General features: G+C 41.3%; 1 protein-coding gene across 1 annotated transcript in view; it reads left to right on the top strand.

Moving 5' to 3' along the window:
• The window catches only part of LOC132824173 (sodium/hydrogen exchanger 10-like), a 393,707-nt gene that overhangs the window by 2,329 nt on the left and 366,434 nt on the right, over nucleotides 1-24,944 (top strand). The window contains exon 2 of the mRNA XM_060838455.1: nucleotides 20,668-20,833. Within this exon, the coding sequence (XP_060694438.1) occupies nucleotides 20,668-20,833 (166 nt within the window). The remainder of the gene's footprint in view (nucleotides 1-20,667; nucleotides 20,834-24,944) is intronic.

Below are 24,944 nucleotides of genomic sequence, written 5' to 3'. Positions count from 1 at the left end.
ATTTTACACAGCACTATACATAACGGCAGATGACCAAGGTCTTGCTCTAACCAGTATATCTTGAAGGAGGATTCTTCCTGAATTATTTTTCAGGACATCTGTGAAATGATCCATTAATTGCAGCTATTCCTTTCAAATGCTGATGGGGTTTCAGTGGTTGCACTCATGAATTTACAAGTCGTAGTCAGAGATGTACAGTACAGACCCTTCGGTCTAACTAGTCCATGCTGACCAGATATCCTAACCTAATCTAATCCCATTTGCCAGCACTTGGTCCATATCCCTCTTAAACCCTTCTTATTGATGTACCCATCCAGATGCCTTTTAAGTGCTGTAATTGTACCAGCCTCCACCATTTCCATTAGCAGCGCATTCCACCCTCTGTGTGAAAATATTGCCCCTTAGGTCCCATTTTATCTATCCCCTCTCACCCTAAATCTATGCCCTCTACTTCTGGACTTGCCCACACCAGGAGGAAAGACCTTGTCTATTTATCCTATCCAAGACCCTTATGATTTTATAAACCTCTATAACTCACCCTTAAGCCTCTGACACTCCAGGGAAAACAACCACAGCCTATTCCTCCAACCTTGGCAACATCCCATGTAAATCTTTTCTGAACCCTTTGAAGTTTCTCAACATCCTTCCGATAGGAAAGAGACGAGAATTGTACGCAATATTCCAAAAGTGGCTGAACCATTGTGCTGTACAGCCACAAATGACCTCTGAATTCCTATACTCAATACTCTGACCAATAAAGGAAAGCATACCAAATGCTTTCTTCACTATCTGTCCACCTGCGACTTTACTTGCAATGAACTACGAACTTGCACTCCAAAGTCTCTTTGTCAACAATACTTCCTAGGACCTTACCATTAAGTACATAAGTCCTGCTCTGATTTGCTTTTTCCAAAATGCAGGACCTCACATTTATCTAAATTAAACTCTATCTGCCACTCCTTAACCCACTGGCCCATCTGATCAAGATCCCATTGTAATCTGAAGTAACCTTCTTCGTTATCCACTACACCTCCTATTTTGGTGTCAACTGCAAACTTATTAGCTATGCCTCCTATGCTTATGTCCAAAATGTTTATATAAATGCTGAAAAGTAGTAGACCCAGCACCGATTCTTATGGCACTCCACTGGTCACAGGCCTCCAATCTGAAAAGCAACCCTCCACCACTACCCTCTGTCTTCTACCTTTTGAGCCAGTTCTGTATCCAAATGGCGGGTTTTCCCTGTATTCCATGAGATCTAATCTTGCTAACCAGTCTCCCATGAGGATCCTTGTCAAATACCTAACTGAAGTCTATATAGTTCACGTCTACCGTACTGCCCTCATCAATCCTCTTTGTTAATTCTTCTAAAAGCTCAATCAAGTTTGTGAGGCATGACTTCCCACGCAAAACGCCATGCTGACTATCCCTAATCAGCTTTTGCTTTTCCAAACATATGTAAATCCTGTCCCTCAGGAATCCCTCCAACAATTTGCCCAACACCGATGTCAGGCTCACCGGTCTATAATTCCCTGGCATTTCCTTACCACCTTTTCAAAATAGTGGCCCCATGTTAGCCAACCTCTAATCTTCTGACACTTCACCTGTGACTATTGATGAACCAAATATCTCAGCAAGGGGCCCAGCAATCACTTCCGTAGCTTCCCACAGAGTTCTAGGATACGCCTGGTCATGTCCTGGAGATTTATCCACTTTTATGCATTTTTTTTGTAGATATTTTTATTGAAATTTAACATTTTTGCAAATTTACAAAAATAAACAAAACTCTCAAATACAAACATTGATGTACAATTAAATCATATATACAATAGTCATAATTTAACAAAGAAAAGAGAAAGAAAGAAAACAAAAAGAGAAAAAAAAAGAAAGGAAAAAAAAACCTCAACTTTCTACTAATCTAACCTATAACTAACCAGAGTGTATACCTAAGTCTCTTACATGCTCGGAATGTATAAACATCAAATATAATAAAACCCGTATTCGCGCAGGATTCCTCTCCCAAGGGGCCCCGGAGCAGCCCGGTCTGAAATCTTCACTAAATAAAAGCCCTTGTTAGGATAGCCGAAATATCTGCATTTATATAATTCAAAAAGGGCTGCCATATTTTATAAAATAATTCAGTCTTTCGGTGCACCATATTTGTGAGGAAGTCAAGGGGGATATATTCCATAATTAATCTGTGCCAATTTGAAAGTCCAGGGGGGCCCTCAGCCACCCAGTTCACCAAAATATTTTTCCTTGCACAGAAAGAGAGAATAGAAAATAGTCTCTTCCCATGCATATCCAGAGATGAGAGGTTCGAAAAGCCCAAAAGGAGAGATACAGGGTCCACCCTAATTTCCGTTCCTAAAATTTCTGTCAGGGTATTTGCCACTTTAGTCCAGTATCTGCGGATTTTCTGACAAGTCCACAGACAATGTGCAAGAGTACCCACCTCTATTTTGCATTTGGGACACATTGGAGATGCTCCTGCCTTAAATTTTGCCAGTCGAGCTGGAGCTATATGGGCCCTATGAAGTATCTTTAGTTGGATAGCCTGAGTTCTGTTACAGATAGCAATTCTTCTAGCATTTTCCCAAATGTCATTCCACATATCCTCAGAGATTTCTAGCCCCAAGTCCTGCTCCCATGTTTTAAGCAGGTCATCCATGTCTCCTGAGACTCCATCATGTAGCAAATGGTATATAGTACTAACGGAGGATGCCCCCGCTGGTCGTAAGACATTACGTTCTCTGTCTGATTTATAAAGACTATCTATTAATGTAGTCTTCCTCTGTATATAATCTCGAACTTGGAAGTATCGAAAGAGATCCCCATTAGGTATTCCGAATTTCAGACACAGCTGCTCAAAGGACATCAGGATCCCATCTTTAAATAGGTCCCCTAAGCATGAGATGCCCCTGGATCTCCAGAGTTTAAAGGTGGCATCTGTAATCCCCGGTTGGAATCCCCATGCGCCTACTATTGGTGCATGGGGGGATGTTTTATGTGAGTTACCCTCATTTTGCCGCATTATATTCCAGGCCTTAATTGTGTTTAATATTATGGGATTTTTACAGTGGTCTGTAATGATTTTCCTCTTATCTGAAAATAAAAGGTTAATAAGTGGGTATTTTACTTGGGAGGCTTCGATATCCAGTCAAATTGATTGTGGATCAGATGAAACCCAATCAGCTATGTAACTTAGTAGGGAGCTTAACTGATATTTCCTAAAGTCTGGGAAGTCCAGTCCTCCCCTTGCCTGTGGAAGCTGTAGCTTCTTCAGCTTAATAAGGGGCCGTCTATGGTTCCAAATAAAGGAGCCCAACCAGCCATATAATTTACGTAGGGCTAGCCTTGGCAGCATCAGCGGGAGCATTCTCATAGGATATAAGAGACGGGGCAGAACATTCATTTTAATTAATGCTATTCTCCCTAGCCAGGAAGTCGGAAGGTCTCTCCATCGCTGGAGGTCCTGCCTTATCCTTTCCATTAATTGTACAAAATTAGCCCTATACAGCTGATCAAATACTGGCGTGATAAAAATACCTAAATATAAGAAGCCCTCCAGGGACCAACGGAAGGGAAAAGGGGATCCGTCCGTTAAGTGGGGTATCATAGCCAGACCACCCATTGGCATGGCTTCCGATTTTGAAAAATTAATTTTATAGCCTGAGAATGCACTAAATGTATTAATAACTTGAATTAGACGAGGCACTGACATTAAAGGATTACTGAGGAATAAGAGAACGTCATCTGCATAGAGGGTAATTTTGTGTTTACCTGTACCAATCCTCGGGGCCGTTATATTAGGATCAGTCCGGATGGCTTCTGCTAATGGTTCGATTATCAGTGTAAACAACAATGGTGAGAGAGGACATCCTTGACGGCAGCCCCTACCCACACTAAAGCCATCTGATCTTAACCCATTAGTAATAACAGCTGCTTTGGGGTCATTATACAATGTTGAAACCCATTTGGTAAACACCTGTCCAACGCCAAACCTTTCCAATGTGTAAAATAAATATGACCATTCAACCCTATCAAATGCTTTTTCCGCATCCAATGAAATTACTACTCCTGGTATCTTTCCCTGATGACAGGCTTGGATCATATTCAAGACCCTTCTGATATTATTGGATGACCTGCGGCCCTTAATAAATCCCGTCTGGTCCTCCTTTATAATATATGGCAGTACCCTTTCTAGTCTTAGTGCTAACATTTTTGAGAGAATTTTAAAGTCTACATTTAGTAAGGATATTGGTCTGTAAGATGCATAATCTTCTGGGTCTTTTCCTTTTTTGAGGATAAGAGAAATATTTGCTTCTTTCAGCGTGGGCGGGAGACAGACCTGACTATGTGCAAAATTATACATATCCATAAGTGGGTCAACCAATATTCCTGTAAATTCTTGATAGAATTCAGCTTGAAAACCATCCGGGCCCGGTGCTTTTCCGCTCTGAAGTTGCCTAATTGCCTCAAGTATTTCTTGGACTGTTAAAGGGGTATTTAGGGCCGACACCTGTTCCGGAGTCAGGCCCGGGAAGGTCAAATTTTTAAAAAATGACTGCATCCTCCTAATCCTATCTTCACAATCCTGCGATCTATATAGTTCAGAATAAAATTCTTTAAAGGTCGCATTGATCTTTTTATGATCATGAGTCAGGGTACCTGTACTTTCCTTGATGGTCGGAATAGTTTGAGGGGCTTTCTTTTTCTTTGCAAGAAATGCTAAGTATCTAACCGGTTTGTCGCCATATTCATATAATCTTTGTTTCGCAAATAATATTTCCCTTTTAGCCGTTTGAGTAAGCGCGGTGTTTAAAGCTGTCCTAAGAGCTGTAATCCTCTGCAATTTTGTGATAGAAGGTCTATCAGCGTATGCTGTTTCGGCTGCTTTTAGGCGAGCTTCGAGCAGACGCTGTTGCTCTCCCTTCATTTTCCTCTGGGTCGCTGAATAGGAGATGATCAAACCTCGTGCATAAGCTTTGATGGTCTCCCACATCATTGACGGATTGCTAGCCGTACCAGTATTAATTTCTAAAAAAGTTTTAAGTTCTTGGGAGAAGTACTTTAAAAATTTGCTATCTTTTATCAGGAAGGGGTCCATACGCCAATGCCGAGCGGATGTCCCATTGTTCTTTACCTTAGTTTCCATGTATACAGCGGCATGGTCAGAGATTGCTATAGTACCTATTTTACAGGTTGCTATAGAATTTAGAAAAATCGATGGGGCAAAAAACATATCAATTCTTGTGTGACATTTATGTGGATTAGAGTAGAAAGAAAAATCTCTACCCTGTGGATGGAGACATCTCCATACATCTACCAATCCTAATTCTTTATTCAGGTCCGCCAGTTGTCTAGATCTGGGAGATACTCCAGCGGCACTCTTGGGAATCCTGTCTATTTCCGGATCCATAATACAATTAAAGTCTCCCCCTATAATTGTATGACGGGCACCAAAGGCCATCAGTTTTGAAAAAGCTTCCGTTATGAATTTAAAGGGGTGTGCCGGGGGGCAGTACACATTTAAGATCCCATATTCCTCTCCATTTATGAGGGCTTTATCAAAATATATCGTCCAGATTCGTCTTTTATCTGATTTAGAATTTTCAAAGGGAAGTTCTTCCGGACAAGGATAACGACTCCCCTGCTTTTTGAATTAAAAGAGGAAAAAAAGGCCTGATCAAATCCGCCCTGTCGTAATTTTAAGTGTTCTTTATCCGACAGGTGTGTCTCCTGTAGGAGAGCTATATCAACTCTCCTTAAGATTTGATAATATTTTCTTCCTTTTAACTGGCGAATTACTCCCCCTGACATTCCAGGTGCACCACTTAACCGACTGTTCAGCCATAATCATCTGGACAGATCCGAGACCCCTCGGGAGGGGAAACCCTATCTAGAACATCCCGAGCATGGAGCATACAAGATTTACAAAAGTAAAGACTCTCTGATACACTCAAAACAATATAACAAAAAACTCTTTCTAAGTATAAAAGATATAAAACATTCCGAATTGGAGATTTTCTCCCTTGTTCCCAGGGAGCGTCACTTCCTCTCCCACAGTCCATCTTACCCTCTTCCAACCAGTGCCCCACCCTTGACCCAGGTGTTCCTCAATAAAATGAGGAGAATTCAAATATAATATAAAGCTAGAGTTAACAGTGAACACCCCACCCACACCCACATCTAAATATATTTGGGAATATTAATACCATATATAACTATAAGATTACAATCTCAACATGTAATACTTAAATATAATACCACAAAATAACAGGGGAAAGAAAAACAACCCCGCTCCTAAAAACAGAAGTAAAATAGAATAAGGTAACCACCTCTCCCCATCAACATTGGCCAAACGCCCCAACATATATATATATATATATATATATATACATACACACATAGGGGGAAAGATAAGAAAAGATGAAGGGATGTAAACCAAAATAATGGGAAAGGCAGACCAGCGTCCACAATCTCTTACAGTTTATTTAAGAGAGTCCAAGAATTCCTTAGCCTTCTCCGGTGATCCGAAGTTATATATGGATCCTTCGTGGCTAAGGCGTAGCGTCGCTGGATATCGTAAGGAGTACTGAATATTTAAGTCCCTTAAACGCTTCCTCGCCTCATCGAATGCCTTCCTCTTTCGGACCAAAGCTGGGGAGAAGTCCTGGAACAGCATGATCCTGGATCCTTTGTGGGTCATAGCTTGGGGATCTTTTCCCAGATTTCTTGAGGCTTCCAGGAGCATCTGCCTCTCCCTATAGCTCTGCAGCTGGAACAGGACCGGGCGTGGGCGCTGGGTTGAGCCGGGCCCACGTACTGTGACCCGGTAGGCCCATTCTACCCTTACCTGGCCTGATCCATTATGCAGATTTAAAAGTTGTGGCAGCCAATGCTCTAAGAATGCTGTCAGCTGACCTCCCTCTTCCTGCTCGGGCAGGCCCAACAACCGAATATTTTTTCTATGACATCGATTTTCGAGGTCATCAATGTGGTTTTCTAGGTTCTGGACTCGATTCTCGAGAAAACACTTTTATGCATTTTAAGACAGTCAGCACCACCTCCTCAGTAATATGGACATTTTCCAAGATGTCACCATCTATTTCCCCACATTCTCTATCTTCCATGTCCACCTCCATAGTAAATACTTATTTAGTCTCTTCCTCTATCTCCTGTGGCTCCACAAACAGGTTGCCTTGCTGATCTTTGAGAGGAGAAAGTGAGGTCTGCAGATGCTGGAGATCAGAGCTGAAAATGTGTTGCTGGAAAAGCGCAGCAGGTCAGGCAGCATCCAAGGAACAGGAAATTCGACGTTTCGGAAGGGCTTATGCCCGAAACGTCGAATTTCCTGTTTCTTGGATGCTGCCTGACCTGCTGCGCTTTTCCAGCAACACATTTTCAGCTCTGATCTTTGAGAGGCCCTATTCTTTCTCTAGTTACTCTTTGTTCTTAATGTATTTATAAAATCCATTTTGGATTCTCCTTAACCTTATTTGCTAAAACTATCTCATGCCTTTTTGCTTTTTGCCTTCCTGATGTCTCTTAAGTATTCTCTTAAGTACTCCTACTGCCTTTATATTGTAAGGATTCACTCGATCTTTGCTGTTTATACCTGACAGATGCTTCTTTCTTTTCCTTAACCAAAACCTCAATTTCTCTAGTCATCTGGCATTCCCTACACCGACCAGCCTTTCCTTTCACCCTAACAGGAAAGTACTTTCTTTGGACTCTCATTATCTCATTTTTGAAGGCTTCCCATTTTCCAGCCTTCCCTTTACCTGCGAACATCTTTTTGAATGTTCTTGCCTAATACGATCAAATTTAGCCTTCCTCCAATTTAGAACTTCAACTTTTCAATCCAGTCTATCCTTTTCCATCACAATTTAAAACTAATAGAATTATGGTTGCTGGCCCCAAAGTGCTCTCCCACAGATACCTCAGTACCTGCCTTTCCTTATTTCCCAATAGTAGGTCAAATTTTGCAGTTTCTTATGTGGGTACATGCACATACTGAATCAGAAAATTTTCTTGTACACTTAACAAATTCCTCTCCATCTAAATCCTTAACACTATGGCAGTCCCAGTTAATGTTTGGAAAGTTAAAATCCCCGACCATAACCACCCTGAAAATCTCTGTACAAATTTATTTGTTAATTTTCCATGGTCTATAATACAATCCCAATAAGATGATCATCCTTTTATTTCTCAGTTCCACCCAAATAACTTTCCTGGATGTATTCCCAGGAATATCCTCCCCAAGTACAGCAGTAATGCTATCCCTCATCAAAAACACCATCCCCCTCCTGTAATTACTATGATATCATAGTCCCATGTTCCTAACCATGCCCTGAGTTCATCTGCCTTCCCTGTTAGGCCTCTTGCATTGAAGTAAATGGAGTTTACTTTATCTTGTTCTCTACTTTGTTCCTGCCTGCCCTGAGTGTTTGCCCTAAGTCCCAACTGTACCAGTCTCAGATTGATTTCTTTTCTCACTATTTTCCTGGGGTCCAAACCCCCCGCCCCACTTCTTGGACAGGTCATTTATAGCCCAGAAGAGATTCCAATGATCTAAAAATGTGAACCCCTCTCCCCTGCACCAGCCCCTAAGCCACATATTAATCTGCTCTATCATTCTATTCCTACCCTCACTAGCTTGTAGCACCAGGAGTAATGCAGATATTACTAGCCTCAAGGACCTCCTTTTCAAATTCTTGCCTTTCTATGTTCTCCCTTCAAAATTTCATCCTTTTCCCTTCCTATGTTCGTTCAAATGTGTACACTGATCTCTTGCTGGTCCCTCTCCCCTTTGAGAACATTTTGCACCCTATCTGAGATATCCTTGATCCTGGCACCAGGAAGGCAACACACCATTCTGATGTTTCGCTGCTGGTCGAATAAACATCTACCTGTGCCTCTGACTTGAGAGTCCCCTATCACAATTGATCGCTTGGAACCCGAAGTACCCCTCATTACATTCAAGTCAGTCTTCATACTAGAAACTTGGCAGGTCATGCTACATTCTGAGAGTCCATCACACCTGATATTTTCCAAATCAGCATACTTGTTTGAAATGGGAATAGCCACAGGAGACTCCTGCACTACCTGCCTACCTTTCCTGGAGTTAACCCTGCCATCCATCACTGCCCCTAGCTCTTGTAAATTCCTTATTGCCTCTAACTGCCGCTCCACCTGATCCATATGATTTGATAGGATTGACAACCAAAGACACTTCCTGCAGACATAATCATCAGTAACATGGAAACTCTCTCTCAACTCTCACATCTGACAGGAAGAGCCTATCATTCTACTAAAAGGCTATCTTTGCTCCTTCACAATCTATAGCCCCTAGAAAATAGCACCGTTGTTTGCTCTAAAAAGACACTATTCCAGGCTAACTTAGTACTTATGCTTAGATCTCAATAAATCATACGGTCAAGAAAGAACCCACTCTACTCACTATTCTAGACCTACACCAAGGCTACACTTAAAAACTATGCACGTATCTGCTCCCATGCTGTGTGTTCTCCCACACAGGTTCCTCCAAGATCAGCTGTGACTTTTGCTGTTTGTTAATTTTTCCTAGACGCACTCTGACGTGCAGAGATACATGAACTCAAAGGCAGTAACTGTGCAGATTCACTGCTGTGTCAGTTAGCAGTTAGGGTTCTTTCTCTGTCTCCTTCACTGACCATGTGGTCACTGCCTTTTGTCTGTCTTTCTCCTTTTAAAAATGCCATTTTTTTGAGGGTTATTATTTTGAGGATTGATTATTGTTATTGCTCGGTTGCATTAGAATTTTCTGCAAGGTTGTCGTTGACTACTGATATTTACTGTGGTTAATGTCCCCAGGCTACCAGTCCTTGGGTGTTTGTTTCTCAAATAGTCCTGAATAATGGATAGCTTAAAGACTTAAGAAATTGAGCTATCCTGAACCATGACATTCAAATGTATTTAGTGGCAGTGTTTTGACCCATGTAAAGTTTTCATGTTTCATGCTTTGAATAGAAGCTCATTGGCCAATATGGCTCTTGTTGACAATTATCATCTTCTTAGGAAAACTAGAAAATTAGTATAAACCAAAAGCATATGCTAGCTATGCTCTGGCATTTATAAAGAAGGCTATATGTTGATTTGTGTCTGTAAATAAGGTACTGTGCCTTAGAAGAAAGTCCATATTCACTGGCTGACTTCCTGGCCTCCTGAAAACCTTAGCTGGCATTGAAATTGTATGTGGCTCTGATCTTGACTGGTACAGTGAGTGGAATGGAGGATCTTTAAGAAGGTTGCAGATTCCTTCCAAGACAGGAGTCTAATATAAAACAAAGAACTGTGGATACTGGAAATCTGAAGCAAAAACCGAAATATTGGAGAAACGCAGCAGGTGTGAGAGCATCTATGGTTTGAAAGAGAGTTAATATTTAAAGTCCAATAACCCCCCCCTTTAGTTCTTCAAACAATTCAAGTTCAGTTACCCAAAATGTTGACTCTGCTTTCTCTCCACAGGTGCTGCCAGACCTGTTGACTTTGTCCAGCAATTTTTGTATTTATTTTGGTGACAAATGCAGATGTTACCTATCTCATAACTATTTAGAAGGAATTAGATTTCGGTATGTTTGGATCTGTGTACTTGTTCAGCTACTCAACCTTTTAAATTATTAATTTTGTTTGGTGCTATATGAACTGATTGACCCACATCCAACAGTTTTCTATAAAGTTTCAAAATGAAATCCCAATGACGTAGCTCTATGAAATGTTCTTGCAAAAAAAAACGCCATGTAACTGTGAAGTTATTACATCTTAAAAGTCTTGCTGAATATGAACTTTCAATGCTGAAGTATTCTTTTCATTTTCTGTGAACCTTCTTGATTTGGAATAGCTTGCATATGATCCACAATTGCCACAGCTTATTGTGTCATAAGTGTGATCGATACATCTGTGATTTCAGTACCAGTGCTTGCTGCCAATAAAGTGATACTTGCCTTAAAAATGCAGTTGGAAGCACAGAAACTGAAGATCCAGTATTATGGGTCTTTGTCCATATTTCTCTGTACTGAAAATATGAGGTTTACAGTCAAGGACTTTGACGGTCTTATTGCTGGGAAAATTGACTGTTTTTGCGATAATAATGTTACTAATTGCTTCTAATTTTATTCTCCAATTTACATTTACAAACTTTTAGATATACAAACTTGTGTAATTCTATTCCTTGCAAAGAAGATTTAATTGAATACATGAATTATAACAGATGAAGTGAAATAAATTTTTAAAAGGGATTACTATTCATTCTCTATTTGATCCTTGATTTGGCTTCAGAGGAAATCATCACTTGTTATATTCCGTATATCATATTTTTTGTAGCTAGAACTGTGAAACATTCGTATGGCTGTTAGTTACATGACCTTTATTTGTTTGTTTTTTCAGGCCTGTCCTGCATTCTGCATGATTTTCAATGCCTTTGTAGTGACAGGTGTATTCTGTTAATCCACCAAAGCTTTGCCATTCAATTAGATAATGTACCATGAACTAATGAGTTCCATTCATTCACCTTGTTTAGTATCCATTAACATGCTTCCAATGCTAAAGTTTGTTAATCTGAGTCATGATATCTTTTTCAATGGCCCAATATCCTCAGGGCTTTGGGGAAATGAGTTCTAGAATACAAACTAAACGTACAATTTTCTCCAATTTTTGAGAATACTAACGTATGTGATTGGTGAAGATTTTATTTTTGGACCCTCAATGCTAAACCTCAATTAAGTTCTCACTCCTGAGATAGTGAGATCACCAGATCTCACCACAGTTGATGAGAAGGCTATTACAGTGCATTTGGATCTCAGTAAGATCCCAACTCATGTGATAAACTTCTTCCTGGTTATATCCCCCATCTCCAAATGAGAAACTCTCTGCCTCAAAAGTACCATAAGACCTAGGAGCAGAAATTAGGCTATTCAACCCACCGAGTTTGCTCTGCCATTCGATTATGACTGATACATTTCTCAAACCTAATCTCATGCTTTCTCTCCTTAACCCTTGATACTCAAGAACCTTTCTATCTTAGTCTTAAATATACTCAATGACCTGTCTCCATAGCCTTCTTTGGCAATGAATTCCATAGATTCACCACAGTCCGGCTGAAAAGTTTCTCCTTACCTCTGTTTTAAAAGGTCTTTCCTTTACTGTAAGGCTGTGTCCTTGGGTCCTAGTCTCTCCTACTAATGGAAGCATCTTCCCAACATCTACTCTGTCCAGGCCATTCAGAAGTCTCTATATTTCAGTTAGACCCCCACCACTACCACCACCACCCAATCTTTCCAAACTCTATTGAGTATAGACCCAATTCCTGAAATGTTGCTCATACATTAACCTTTTTCTTTCTGGGACCATTCTCGTAAACCTCCTTGGAACACACTCCAAGGTCAGTACATTCTTCCTGAGATATGGAGCCCAAACCTTCACACAGTACTCCAAATGTGGTTTGACCAGAGCTCTTATAGAGCATCAGAAGTACATCCCTGCTTTGATATTTGAGTACTCTCAAAATAAATGCTATCATTGCATTTGCCTTCCTAAAATTCAATGCTGAGCACTATGTTGATACCTAACGAACTGGGTCCTCATTGCCGAGTCTTGATGAATTCATCTCTGTGCTGGCTAGTTTCCTTTACGTGGAATTGCTTCAACTGCAGCAGGTGTCTCCGTGTTGAATAGGATGGTCCCACCATTTATTCAGCTGTGCGATGGCTCTACACCAGCCTCAGTGCATCTGGTCACTTTCATTGGGCAGGCTCATGCATCACTTGCTGGCTTAAAACATCTATTCGTGGACAGTGGCAGCTCGTTGTTTTCTTAGAGCGAGCAATTGTGGACAGATAAATCAAGGTGTGGAGGTGCCAGTGATGGACTGGGATGGACAAAGTCAGAAGTTACACAGCATCAGGTTAAAGTCCAACAGGTTTTTTGAAATCACAAGCTATTAGAGTGCTGCTCCTTTGTCAGGTGAAGTGGGCAGCGCTCTGAAAGGAGAAGTATACTGAAAGCTTGTGATTTGAAATCAACCTGTTGGACTATAACCTGGTGTCATGTGACTTCTGACAAGCTAAATCAGTAGAGTCACAGAGATGTACAGCATGGAAACAAACCCTTTGTCCCTGCCAACCCAATATCCTAACCTAATCTAATCCCCTTTGCCAGCATTTGGCCCATATCCCTCTAACCATTCCCATCCAGATGCCTTTTAAAATGTTGTAATTGTACCACCTTCCACCACTTCCTCTGCCATCTCATTCCATACATGCACCACCCTCCGCATGAAGAAGTTACCCCTTGGGTCCCTTTTAAATTTTTACCCTCTCACCTCAACCTATGCCCTCGAGTTCTGGACTCCCCCACCCTAGGGAAAAGACCTTGTCTGTTTACCCTATCCATGCCCCTCATGATTTTTATAGACCTCTATAAGGTCACCCCTCAGCTTCCGATGTTCCAGGGAAAATAGCCCCAGCCTATTCAGCCTTTCTCTGTAGCTCAAACCCTCCAACCCTGCAACATCCGCGTAAATCTTTTCTGAACTCTTTCGAGTTTCACTACATCCTTCCGAAACAAGGGTGACCAGAATTACATGCAGTTTCCAACAGTGGCCTAACCAACATCCTGTACAGCTGCAACATGACCTCCAAACTCCTAGTTGCAGTGTTCTGTCCAATGAAGGAAAGCATTCCAAGCACCTTCTCTATTCTATCTACCTGCAACTCCACTTTCAAGGAACTAGGAACCTGCACTCCAGGGTGTCTCTGTTGAGTAATACTCCCCTGGACCTTACCATTAAGTACATAAATCCTGCCCTAATTTGTCTTTGTCATTCCAAAATGCAGCACCTCACATTTATCTAAATTTAGCTCTTTATGCCACTCCTCAGCCCATTAGCCTAGTTGATCAAGATTCCATTGTAATTTGAGATAGCCTTCTTTGCTGTCCACTGCACCTCCAATTTTGGTGTCATCTGCAAACTTACTAACTATATCTCCTATGTTCACATCCAAATCATTTATATAAATGACAAAAAGCAGTGGACCCAGAAACGATTCTTGTAGCCTTGTGGTCACAGGCCTCCAGTTGAAAAGCAACCCTCCACCACCACCCTCTGTCTTCTACCTTCTGAGCCAGTTCTGTATCCAAATGGCATGTTTTCCCTGTATTCCATGAGATCTAACTTTGCCAACCATTCAACCATGGGGAATCCACTTTTATGTGTTTTAAGACACCCAGTGCCACCTCCTGTGTAATATGGACGTTTTTCAAGATGTCACCATCTATTTCCCCACATTCGATATCTTCCATGTCCTTCTCCACCGTAAACACCGATGCAAAATACACCTTTAGTATGACCCAATTCTCCTGCGGTTTCACACATAGGCTGCCTTGCTGATCTTAGAGAAGCCCTATTCTCTCTCTAGTTATCCTTTTGTGCTTATTTACAAAATCCCTTCTGGGATTCACCTTAATCCTATTTGCCAAAACTATCTCATGTCTCCTTTGTGCCCTGCTGATTTCTCTCTTAAGTATACTCCTACTGCCTTTACACTCTTCTGAGGATTCAGTCGATCTCTGCTGTCTATACCTTACATATGCTTCTTTCTTTTTTTTAACTAAAACCTCAATTTCTCTAGTCATCCAGATTTCCCTACACCTACCAGCCTTGCCTTTCACCCTAACAGGGATAAACCATATATACTTGTGTTTAGGTCGAATTTTGAAGATTTTTTCAGTTGAAATTAGGGGGTCTACTTAGACATGAGATATTGTTTTTGAGGGGCTGAAATTCATGCTTTAGTTCGAAATACCGTATTATTAGCAGAAGTTGATTTGACCCCACAACTATTCCCAGGTAAAGAAAAATCCTAAATAGTTACTGAATCCTAAGCTTCTACTCTCCATCGTCTTGCTGGGTCTGAATCAGGAACACAAACTTTCCTTAATTTGCTACATTCCCTGATACAGTGCATAGAGTACCAATCTTTCTGTGATGGTCGGGTGGGTGGGTTTCTTGTCCATAGGCTGCAGCTCTGATTGGTTTGTGACATGCCTATCAAGCAAATAAGTGTTCTGATTGGCAGGCAGTGATGACATTGAAGATAGGTGACCGGCACTGCCTCCCAGCCATGCACCGGTGCGGGGCGGTGCTGATGGAACGCACTGGAAGTTCGTAGCCGAGCGCCGAATAGTAGAACAGAGAGGAGGAGAGTGAGTGGGTAGCCTCGGAGAGTAGGGGGAAGGCCCTGTCACACAGCGACTCTTTCAACAAACTGTGCTTGAATTAAAGAAATGAAACTTAAACTATTATTCTAAAGAGAGCACTAATTGTAAATTAACTTAGAATAATTAACAAGATTATTACAAAATTGGCTTTTAAAAGGAACAGTGTATCCTGTAAAAATCCTCTACATGGGTGGATTTAATATTATTCCTCATTTTGTTTTGGAACTGAACAAAGCAGTGTAATGAAATGTCAAAGAATTAAAGATAAATCGAATGTAGCTACTATATGTCACTTTTATTCAGATATGATAGCGCAATTAAAATGATTAACTTTTTAACGATATTAACTTTTGGATGTATAGTGAAGAAAATTCAATAAGTACAGATAGACTTAGTACAAGGTTGAATGATTGAATGAATCAAAACATGCTGTAGTAAACCAAGTGTGGTAAGTAGAGTTATGAGTGACTAGAGATGCAATATACTGGTAGTAAACAATGAGCGATGAGTAATATTACCGGTATGTATAAATGAAAGCAATTTTGCTTAAGTGGGTTAATGGGAACATTGACTTATTTTCTTCATTAAGTTGATACTTCCTGAAAAATCTGTGAAATTTCAGCAAAGTACATTAATGGGAACATACATTTCCTTTGTAAGAGGTTTATAATGCGAAATAGTAGGGTTGACTTATATACAAGATATATGTAAAATTTTTTTTGGCCAAAAATAATGGTTTGACTTTGACCTATACACTGATATAAATGGTACTGTCTCTGGTTTCCTATTTTCCAGCTGTCCCTTTACGGGCAAATGTCTGTCTGTACCTCTGACTAGAGAGTCCCCTACCACAATTGATTGTTTGGAACCCAAAGTACATTTACATTAGAGCCATTCTCCACACCAGAAACTTGGCTGTTCATGCTACATTCCCTGAGAGACCATCACTCCCTACATTTTCCAAAACTGCTTTCTTGTTTGAGACAGGAGACTCCTGCACTGCCTACTACCCCTTCTACCTTTCCTGAGTTAACTCATCTATCTGAATATCTGCAGCTTTTCTCCATTCCTATAACTACCACCCATCACACCCCCTGTAATCACCTTATTGCCTCTAACTGCTGCTTCAACTGATCCATGCGATCTGATAGGATTGCCAACCAAGCACACTTTCTGCAGACATAATCATCAGTAACATGGAAACTCTCCATAAACTTCTACCTCCGACAGGAAGAGCACATCACTCTACTGAAGACAATCTTTGCTCCTTCACATTGACAGCCCCAGAAAATAGCAGTGCTTTATTGCTTTTAAAAAAAACACTGCTTCAGGCTAACTTAATACTTATGGCTTATATTTTTAAAATTTTAATTAAGAGACAGGTTTCAATAAAACATATAATCAAGAAAGAACCCACTCTACTCACTACTGTAGATTTACAGCAAGGCTTCACTTAAACTATGCACAGCAGGTCAGGCAGCATCCAAGGAACAGGAGATTCGATGTTTCGGGCATAAGCCCTTCTTCTTATGCCCGAAACATCGAATCTCCTGTTCCTTGGATGCTGCCTGACCTGCTGCGCTTTTCCAGCAACACATTTTCAGCTCTGATCTCCAGCATCTGCAGACCTCACTTTCTTCTCCTACACTTAAACTATGCCCTTATCTGTTTCTGTGGTGTGAGCTCTCTCACTTTGGTTCCTCCAAGGTCAGCTGTGAACTTCTCTTCCTTAAAATTTTCTTTGATGCCGGCGATGTCCAGCGATACTTGAATTCAAACAGCAAAGGCAATAAATGTGCAGATTCTCAGCTGTGTCAGACAGCAGTATAGGTTTTTTTTCTCTGACCATGGGGGTCACTGTGTTTGTATGTGTCTTCCTCAGTTTTAAAGGTCCATTGTTTTGATCTTTTGTCCTAAAAGTTCCAAAAGAATGCAACAGTATATAAAACAGTAATTAATGCTCCTGGAATTCAAGGAAATCCCCTCCAAAACCTAAAATGCCTCAAAAAAGGAGCATCTCTTACATCCAAAATGTTTTCCTGCCCTCCATCTTGGATTATGCATGGAGATAACATTTGTGAACAAGGTTCTTTGGCGCTTGTTGCCTTAGAATTAGCATTTGCGGGCATGGGGAGCCAGGCATCTTCGTGGCTTTTAGTAATTATGTCAAAGCAGACAGAGATAGGCATCTTTGACCTTTTAGCTGTTGCTCTAGCACAAATGGGGAGTCATGAATCTCTGGATTGCACATCGTAGTTTTGCACAGATGGAGGGGCAGGAAGCATCTGATGCTAGGAAGCTGTAAAGTATACTTGTAAAAATCCTAAAGATGATGGTCATGTTGCTGTCCAAGTCAGTGTTAAAGAGAATGGTAATATGTGAAAGTCAACAGTAGTCTATTTAGTGGGATTAGAATAGATTCCAGTCTATTTGGAAGTTACAGCGTGGTCAATTCAAGGCTGAACCATTCAAAAATTGGGGGGAAGGCTGCAATCAGTCAGGCACTTGATCCAGCACAGTCAGGTGTGTATGCCATTGCACTTTGGGAATTGGGCCATGATCAATCCCAGTCGAGTAGAAACAATCAGGGACTTATTGCTGCATTGGGGTTGCATTGCAAAATCAATCTGGAGGGTGGATTGCAGTTGTCCTCGAAGTCCGTTCATAGGATGGACCACGCTTAGGGGGTTGGGGCATGTATTGCACGTAATTTGGGCTTTTCAGAGGTCAGGCTTAGTTGAGGCTGCAGGCACCACAAGTCTAGGGATTGGTGTTATTGTGTTGGGTCTCTTAGGGATTGGTCAGAGATTAAACACTGCTTAGAAATTTGCTTTCAATTCACAGTTAATCTGGAAATCATCATTCTGTGGTAATCTAATTCCCTCATGCATCTGTGAAGGACTCAAGGGAGAATATTGTGCCCACTGATTTCACCTTGTGATCTAGCAGCTCAACTGTTCTGAAGATAACAGGCACTTGTCATCTTAGCACACAGTTTCAAGAGTCACCTTCTGGCAAGGGCAGATAGAAAGTTGTTGGTCAATCTTACACGAATAAAGGAGACAGTGAAGAAACTTAGAGTGCAGAAAACTTTTTTCGTATTCCACCACCAAGAAGGTAAAACACCTGAGTGGTCAGTAACAAGTAGTGCTCTGCTCCTTAAGGGCAAAGCCTGCATGAATGAAAAATTGAAGGGGAGAGCAGGGGTTAAATCAAAATTGAGTTGACTGAGGAAACAATGCATTCCATGTCCTGCGGTGTCCACCTCTCCCTGAAGACCTTGAGTGTTGGTGGATACTGCATGCTGTTTCTCCAGAGTCACCTGGACCCTGACATAAATGCGGAAGAGGGCAGGCAGTTGGCCGTTATGACCACCTCCACAGCCCCCTGCATGGACCTGTTAATGGCCAGGCCCAGGAGCAGACCTGCAAGGAGAAGATCCCCATTTATATACTTTTTTTGTCTACTTGAACAAAGGAATGGAGGGGTGGGTAGTGATTAAATCAAAATGGAATTGGAGGGGGAAATAAAACACTCTATGTCCCGTGGTGCCCACCTCTCCCTGAAGACCTTGAGAGTGTTGATGGATACTGCATGCTGTTTCTCCAGACTCTCCTGGACCCTAACATAACCGTGGAAGAGGGGCGGGCAGTCAGCCATCGTGATCCCCTTCACGGCCCCCTGCATGGACCTGTTAATAGCCAAGCCTAAGAACAGACCTGCAAGGAGAAAACCCCCGTTTATACTTTTTAAAAAAACTTATTCTTTGGAATGATTGCTCTCTTGTAGTCTGAACCAGTACTGGTTGATTTTGTTGTATTTTCCTCTGAGGATTAACCCTGTGTTGACAATCTGTAAAATCATAGGGCGCCCAGTCCCTATAAAATGATTGTAATGTTAAAATGCTTCTAGCTATTGAGGGGTCTGGATCCAGAGGTCAGTGATACAGAATTACAATATTATAGATTTAGAATCCCCGTTGATATTGATCAGCCAGGGCTTTCTCATTGGGGTGTTAACCTGGGCCAAACAAGGACCTATTAGTCAACAAAGTCCACTTTGTTCCATCACGCCAGGAACCATCTTTTGAGTATAACTAAATGGCTATTGAAGAGAGCAATTGAGAGATAACTACGTTTCTGAGAATCTGGACTCATCTATAGACCAGAAGTGTAAGGATAACAGATTCCTTCCTGTAGAACTGTAGCTAACAAGATGGATTTTGCACAATCTGGTAGTTTCGTGGTCACCGTCACTGATATTAAGATTTTAGTCCAGATTTATTGACTGAGTTGAATTGAAATTAAGGATGGGCAATAAATGTTCAATTAAAGAATATAAATATATGTAAGGAATGATTTAATAATGCTTTTAAGAAAATAGATAATCACATTCACTCATGTTGTTTGATTGCTCCATTTCACATTCCTCTGAGGTTAGATGGCCAACCCACACTGTGTTGTTATATAGCTGCACACTGCTTGCATTTCCCAGCTCATTCTTTTGTTATTTTGCAGACCCTAGTTTGAGAACAACTGGATTAAATTTCCACTCCAATTTCCAAGATTACCAGGACTGATTTTTATGCATTTAAGTCCTGCTGAATTTTATCTAATCCCCTTACGCAGCAGTGTATATTTAGTGAGGCTTGATTTTTAAAACTTAATGCAGCACTAATGTACAAGGTTTTAAAAATGCGTAATTTTCTTATTTGCGTTCCCATCCCTTTCAGATAAAAAACCAAAACTTCATTGGAACTTTTGATTACCTTTTGTACCTTATCACTAACTCTCTTAGTGATTTGCTCACATGCATGAAGAAAATATTCTGATTTAAGTTGTTGTCCTTCTCAATGTTAAATATCTTCAGGTTTAGACAATACTGTTGGAAGTTAATGTCCTTGGCTAAAATGGAGAGAGCCTTGTCTATTTACTCAGCTAAATTCATGTCCTTCCTGCCCCAAATGTGTTCGCTCTATGCTATTATGGCTCAACAGAAATCTGTTACACTTTCGTGTGTGAGTTACACTTAGCTGATCATCGAGAGTTTTGACAAGTGAGTCATCAATAAAGAGGAGGAATAAATAAAACACCAAGCCAAGCTCAATTATAATTGCCTGAGTGTCATGCATGTTTGTTCTCTCGATGACTGTTGGCTGATGATTAAAACAAACAAGAATTTTGAAGCAAATTATAGTTGCTGCTACTTGCAGATTGAGGCTTGTTAATTCAGCATGTGATTGCTCAAATTAGGTTCAGCTTTTCACCAGATAAATCCAGTGAGCCATCAGGATTTATATGTTGCATTTTAAATAAGAATGCCAAAAACTATGTTTTAAGACTGAAAAATACTGCATAATGAAATCAGTCTCTAATATTTAATGTCCCACTGGCTGAATTTTAACAGGTGGTGATTTTGGCCGGTCCTGGTTTGATCCTGAGTAGTGCAATGATTGCTCTTATGGCTGTTAAAGTTTACACATTCAACTGGGACTGGTACATTGGCATGATGTTTGGGTCAATTCTTGGCTGCACTGACCCTATTACAGCTGTCGCTCTACTTCGGAATCTAGGTATAGTAAGAGTTCTTCTTATTAGTTGTTGATTTGTCTGATGTGAGAACTATATGCAATCATCTTTTAGTTTTAAATATCTCATAAGATTACTGAACTATTCTATATGCGACCTAACTTTTATTATTCTTCTACACTCATTTAAAATGTAGAATGTAGGATCTTTACAGTTAAGCTTTGGGTTTGCACTTAAGAGCAATTTCTAAAGGGAAATTATAAAGGGAAAAGTATAAAATTGTAAAGTTCAGAAGAATGCCATTTGTTTCATTGTGCACATGTTGGCTGCTTAAAAACAAATATCTAATTCAGCCCATCTCTGCTCTTCTCTGATAGCTTGGCAAATCATTTATTTATCTGCAACATAGTTATTTTTTAAGGATTAAATAAAAATAACATGTTTTAGTGTTGATCTGATAAATACTAAGTTGGGTGAGTTAGGAGGAGCAGCAAAGAAGCAGAAGGGAGTGGGGGGAAATAGGTTCTGTGCAAAACAGTGTGTCCACAGTAGATCTTCAGGATATCTGTGCCAAAATGTCATGGCGGAGAAATATTGTGGCTGCCTCTTGCTTCACAGAGGAGGCTTTCACTGAATCCTGTAATATGCATTGAAACTAACCTAGATACCAAGGCCATTATCCGAGAAGGACGTTAGTATAAACCAGCAAATTAAAGGTCATGAGTCTAAGATTTGCAGTCGAGAAACTATGGAAAAATTCTGAGGGATGGATTTAATCTCTGCTTGGAGAAACAAGGATTATCAAAGATAGTCAGCATGGCTTTAAGGGAAAGATCACACCTAACAAATTTGATTGAATTTTCGAGGAAGTGCCTAGGTGTGAAGATGAAGGTACTGCAATTGATGCAGTATGTATGACTTCAGTAAGGTTTTTACAAGGTCATGTATGGCAGACTGGTTAAGAAGCTAAAAGATCATGGAATCCAGGGCAATTTGGCAAATATGATTCAAAATTGGCTTTGTGGCAAGAAGCAGGGGTGATGGTCAGAGAATGTTTTTTGTGACTGGAAGTCTCTGTCTGGTGGCAGCCATGCTTCACTTATACATTGCCAGTCAATATTGTGGCTCAAACTGTGCAGATGGAGCTTTGCAGTCCAACTGAGCAGCTAACTAAAATTGCTTAGCTTCAAGGAAATGTTTTTTATTAACTACCAGCTCTTTCCTAACCCTCCTTGTCCAAAGCTAACTGAATTCTACCAGTGGCTGTAGCCTCAACAAATCATCACTGCCAGGATATCCCAGAATAGAGCATCATGCTTGGCATCAACCTAAATTTTAAAATTGCTGGGTCAGACTGTCCTGCACAGTTCATGATGTTTGTCCTGGACTTGACATAAAAGGAGAAATTGGTGGACCACTTTGTGGACTACCACTCTCATTATTGCATGCTAAAACTTCCGTCAACTTATTTTCCATGCTGGAAAACATTTGGAAGAAACACCAAGGATGACAAGGGTTCAAATATACTCTGGGTGGGGGATTTTAATGTCCACCAGCAGCAGCACTACTGATTGAGTTAGTTGAGTCCAAAATGACAGAGCTGTTAGACTGGATCTATGGCAGATGGTGAAGATACCAACAAGAGGGGACGAACAGACCTGACCCACATCCTTACCAATCTACCAGTTGCAGATGCATCTGTCAATAACAGTGACTGCCAAACAGTCCTTGTAGAGACAAAGTTCCATTTTCACATTGAGAACACTCTTCACTGTGTTGTACGGCACTATCTGTGCTAAATGAGACAGACTTCAAATAGATCTCGTAATTCAAGACTGGGTATCCGTGAGGTACAGTGGGCCATCAATAGCAACAGAAAACTTGTACTCCACAATCTAAAACCTCATGTCCCAGGAGTGCCCTCGCATCATGTCAGGTGATCAACCCTGGTTCAGTGGAGAGTGTTTGAGGGCATGCCAGGAGTAGCTGCAGGCATTTTAAAAAATTAGGTGTCTACCTGATACCAAGCAAGACTACTTGCATGCCAAATAGCAAAAGCAGCAAGTGATCCCAGAACGAGCAAGTCAGATCTAACCCCAGCAGTCATGCCCCATTCAGTTGTGAATGGTGATGGACAATTGTACAACGCATTGGAGGAGGAGGCTGTACAAATATCTCCGTCCTCAGTGATCAAAGAGCCAAATATGTCAGTGCAAAAGATAGGGCTGAAGCTTCCCTAGCCAGAAGTGCCAAGTGGATGATCCATCTTCGCCTCCTGCAGTATCCTCCAGTGTCATAGGAGGCAGTTGTCAGCCAATTCAATTCACTCCTGTGACATTAATAAATGGTTGGAGGCACTGGATACTGCAAAGGCTGTGGGCCCTGACTACATTCTAGCAATAGTACTCAAGGCATGTGCTTCAACAAAATCAAAAATTGCTAGTAAATTTCAGGAGGTCTGGCAGCATATGTGGAGAGAAAGCAGAGTTAACATTTCAGGCCTTCTCAGAACATATGCTTCCGCACTTATTGCCAAGATGTTCCAGTGCATTTGCAATACTGCCATCTACCCACCAATGTAGAAAATTGCCCTGGTTGTTCTTTACACACAAAGCAGGACAAATCCAACTATGCTAATCACTACTCCATCATCAGTAAAATGATGGAAGGTTTTATCAACAGTGCAATCAAGTAGCAGCTTCTAAGCAGTAATCTGCTCACTGACACCCAGTTTGGGTTCCACTAGGGCCACTCATCATAGTCTTGTTTCAAAAGCACTGAATTCCAGCGGTGAGGTGAGAGTGACAGCTCCTGACATCCAGATCACATTTGATGGAGGGTAGCATCAAGAAACTCTAGCAAAACTGGAATCGATGGGAATCAGAGGGCAAACTCTCTGCTGATTGAAGTCATATGTGGCTCGTAGAAAGATGGTTGTGATTGTTTTCTCAGCTCCAAGACATTTCTACAGGAGTTCCTCCAGGTAGTGCCTTTGGCCCAGCCATCTTTAATTGCTTCATTCATGACCTTCATGCCATCATAATGTCCAGACTTGGGCTGACAAGTGGAAAGTAACATTCGTGCACCGCTCAATTGTCAGGCAATATCGATTTCCTATAAGAGATAATATAACTGCCGCCAATGGTGTTACCATCACTGAATCTCCCCCCCCCCCCCCCCCCCCCCCCAACCACCACCATTGACCAAAAACTCAAGTGGGAGAAAGTGAGGATTGCAGATGCTGGAGATCAGAGTTGAGAGTGGGGTGATGGAAAAGCACAGGTCAGGCAGCATCCGAGGAGCAGGAGAATCTCAAATGGACTTGCTATGTAAATGCAGTGGTTACAAGACCAAAGGCTAGGAATACCGTGGTGAGTAACTAACGTCCTGACATCTGCCATCTACAAGGCACAAGTCAGGAGTGTGAAGGAATGCTTCCTTTTTGTCTGTTTGGGTGCAGCTCCAACAATATTCAAAATACTTGACACTATCCAGGCCAAACAAGCCACTTAATTATAGAATCATAGAATCCCTACAGTGTAGAAACAGGCTATTGGGCCCATTAAATCCACACTGACTCTCTGAAGAGCATCCCACCCTGTCCCTGACACCCTGCATCTAACCTACACACCTCTGGACACAATAGGCAATTTAGCATGACCACATCATCTAACTTGCACATTAGATTAGATGAGATTACTTATAGTGTGGAAACAGGCCCTTCGGCCCAACAAGTCCACACCAACCCGCCGAAGTGCAACCCACCCAGACCCATTCCCCTACACTTACCCCTTCACCTAACACTAAGGGCAATTTAGCATGACCAATTCACCTAACCTGCACATTTTTGGATTGTGGGAGGAAACCGTAGCACCCGTAGGAAACACACGCAGACACGGGGAGAATGTGCAGACTCCACACAGTCAGTCGCCTGAGGCGGGAATTGAACCCAGGTCTCTGGCACTGTGAGGCAGCAGTGCTAACCACTGCCACCATGCCGCCCACTTATCTTTGGACTGTGGGAGGAAACCGGAGCACCCAGAGGAAACCCATGCAGACAAAGGAGAATGTGTAAACTCTAGTCAGCATGGTTTTGTGAAGGGCAGCTCGTGCCTCACAAACCTTATTGAATTCTTTGAGAAGGTGACTAAGGAG

This window comes from Hemiscyllium ocellatum, chromosome 18 (genome assembly GCF_020745735.1).
Source record: "Hemiscyllium ocellatum isolate sHemOce1 chromosome 18, sHemOce1.pat.X.cur, whole genome shotgun sequence".
NCBI classification, from domain to species: Eukaryota; Metazoa; Chordata; class Chondrichthyes; order Orectolobiformes; family Hemiscylliidae; genus Hemiscyllium; species Hemiscyllium ocellatum.
This window is presented reverse-complemented; position numbering and strand designations above follow the sequence as displayed.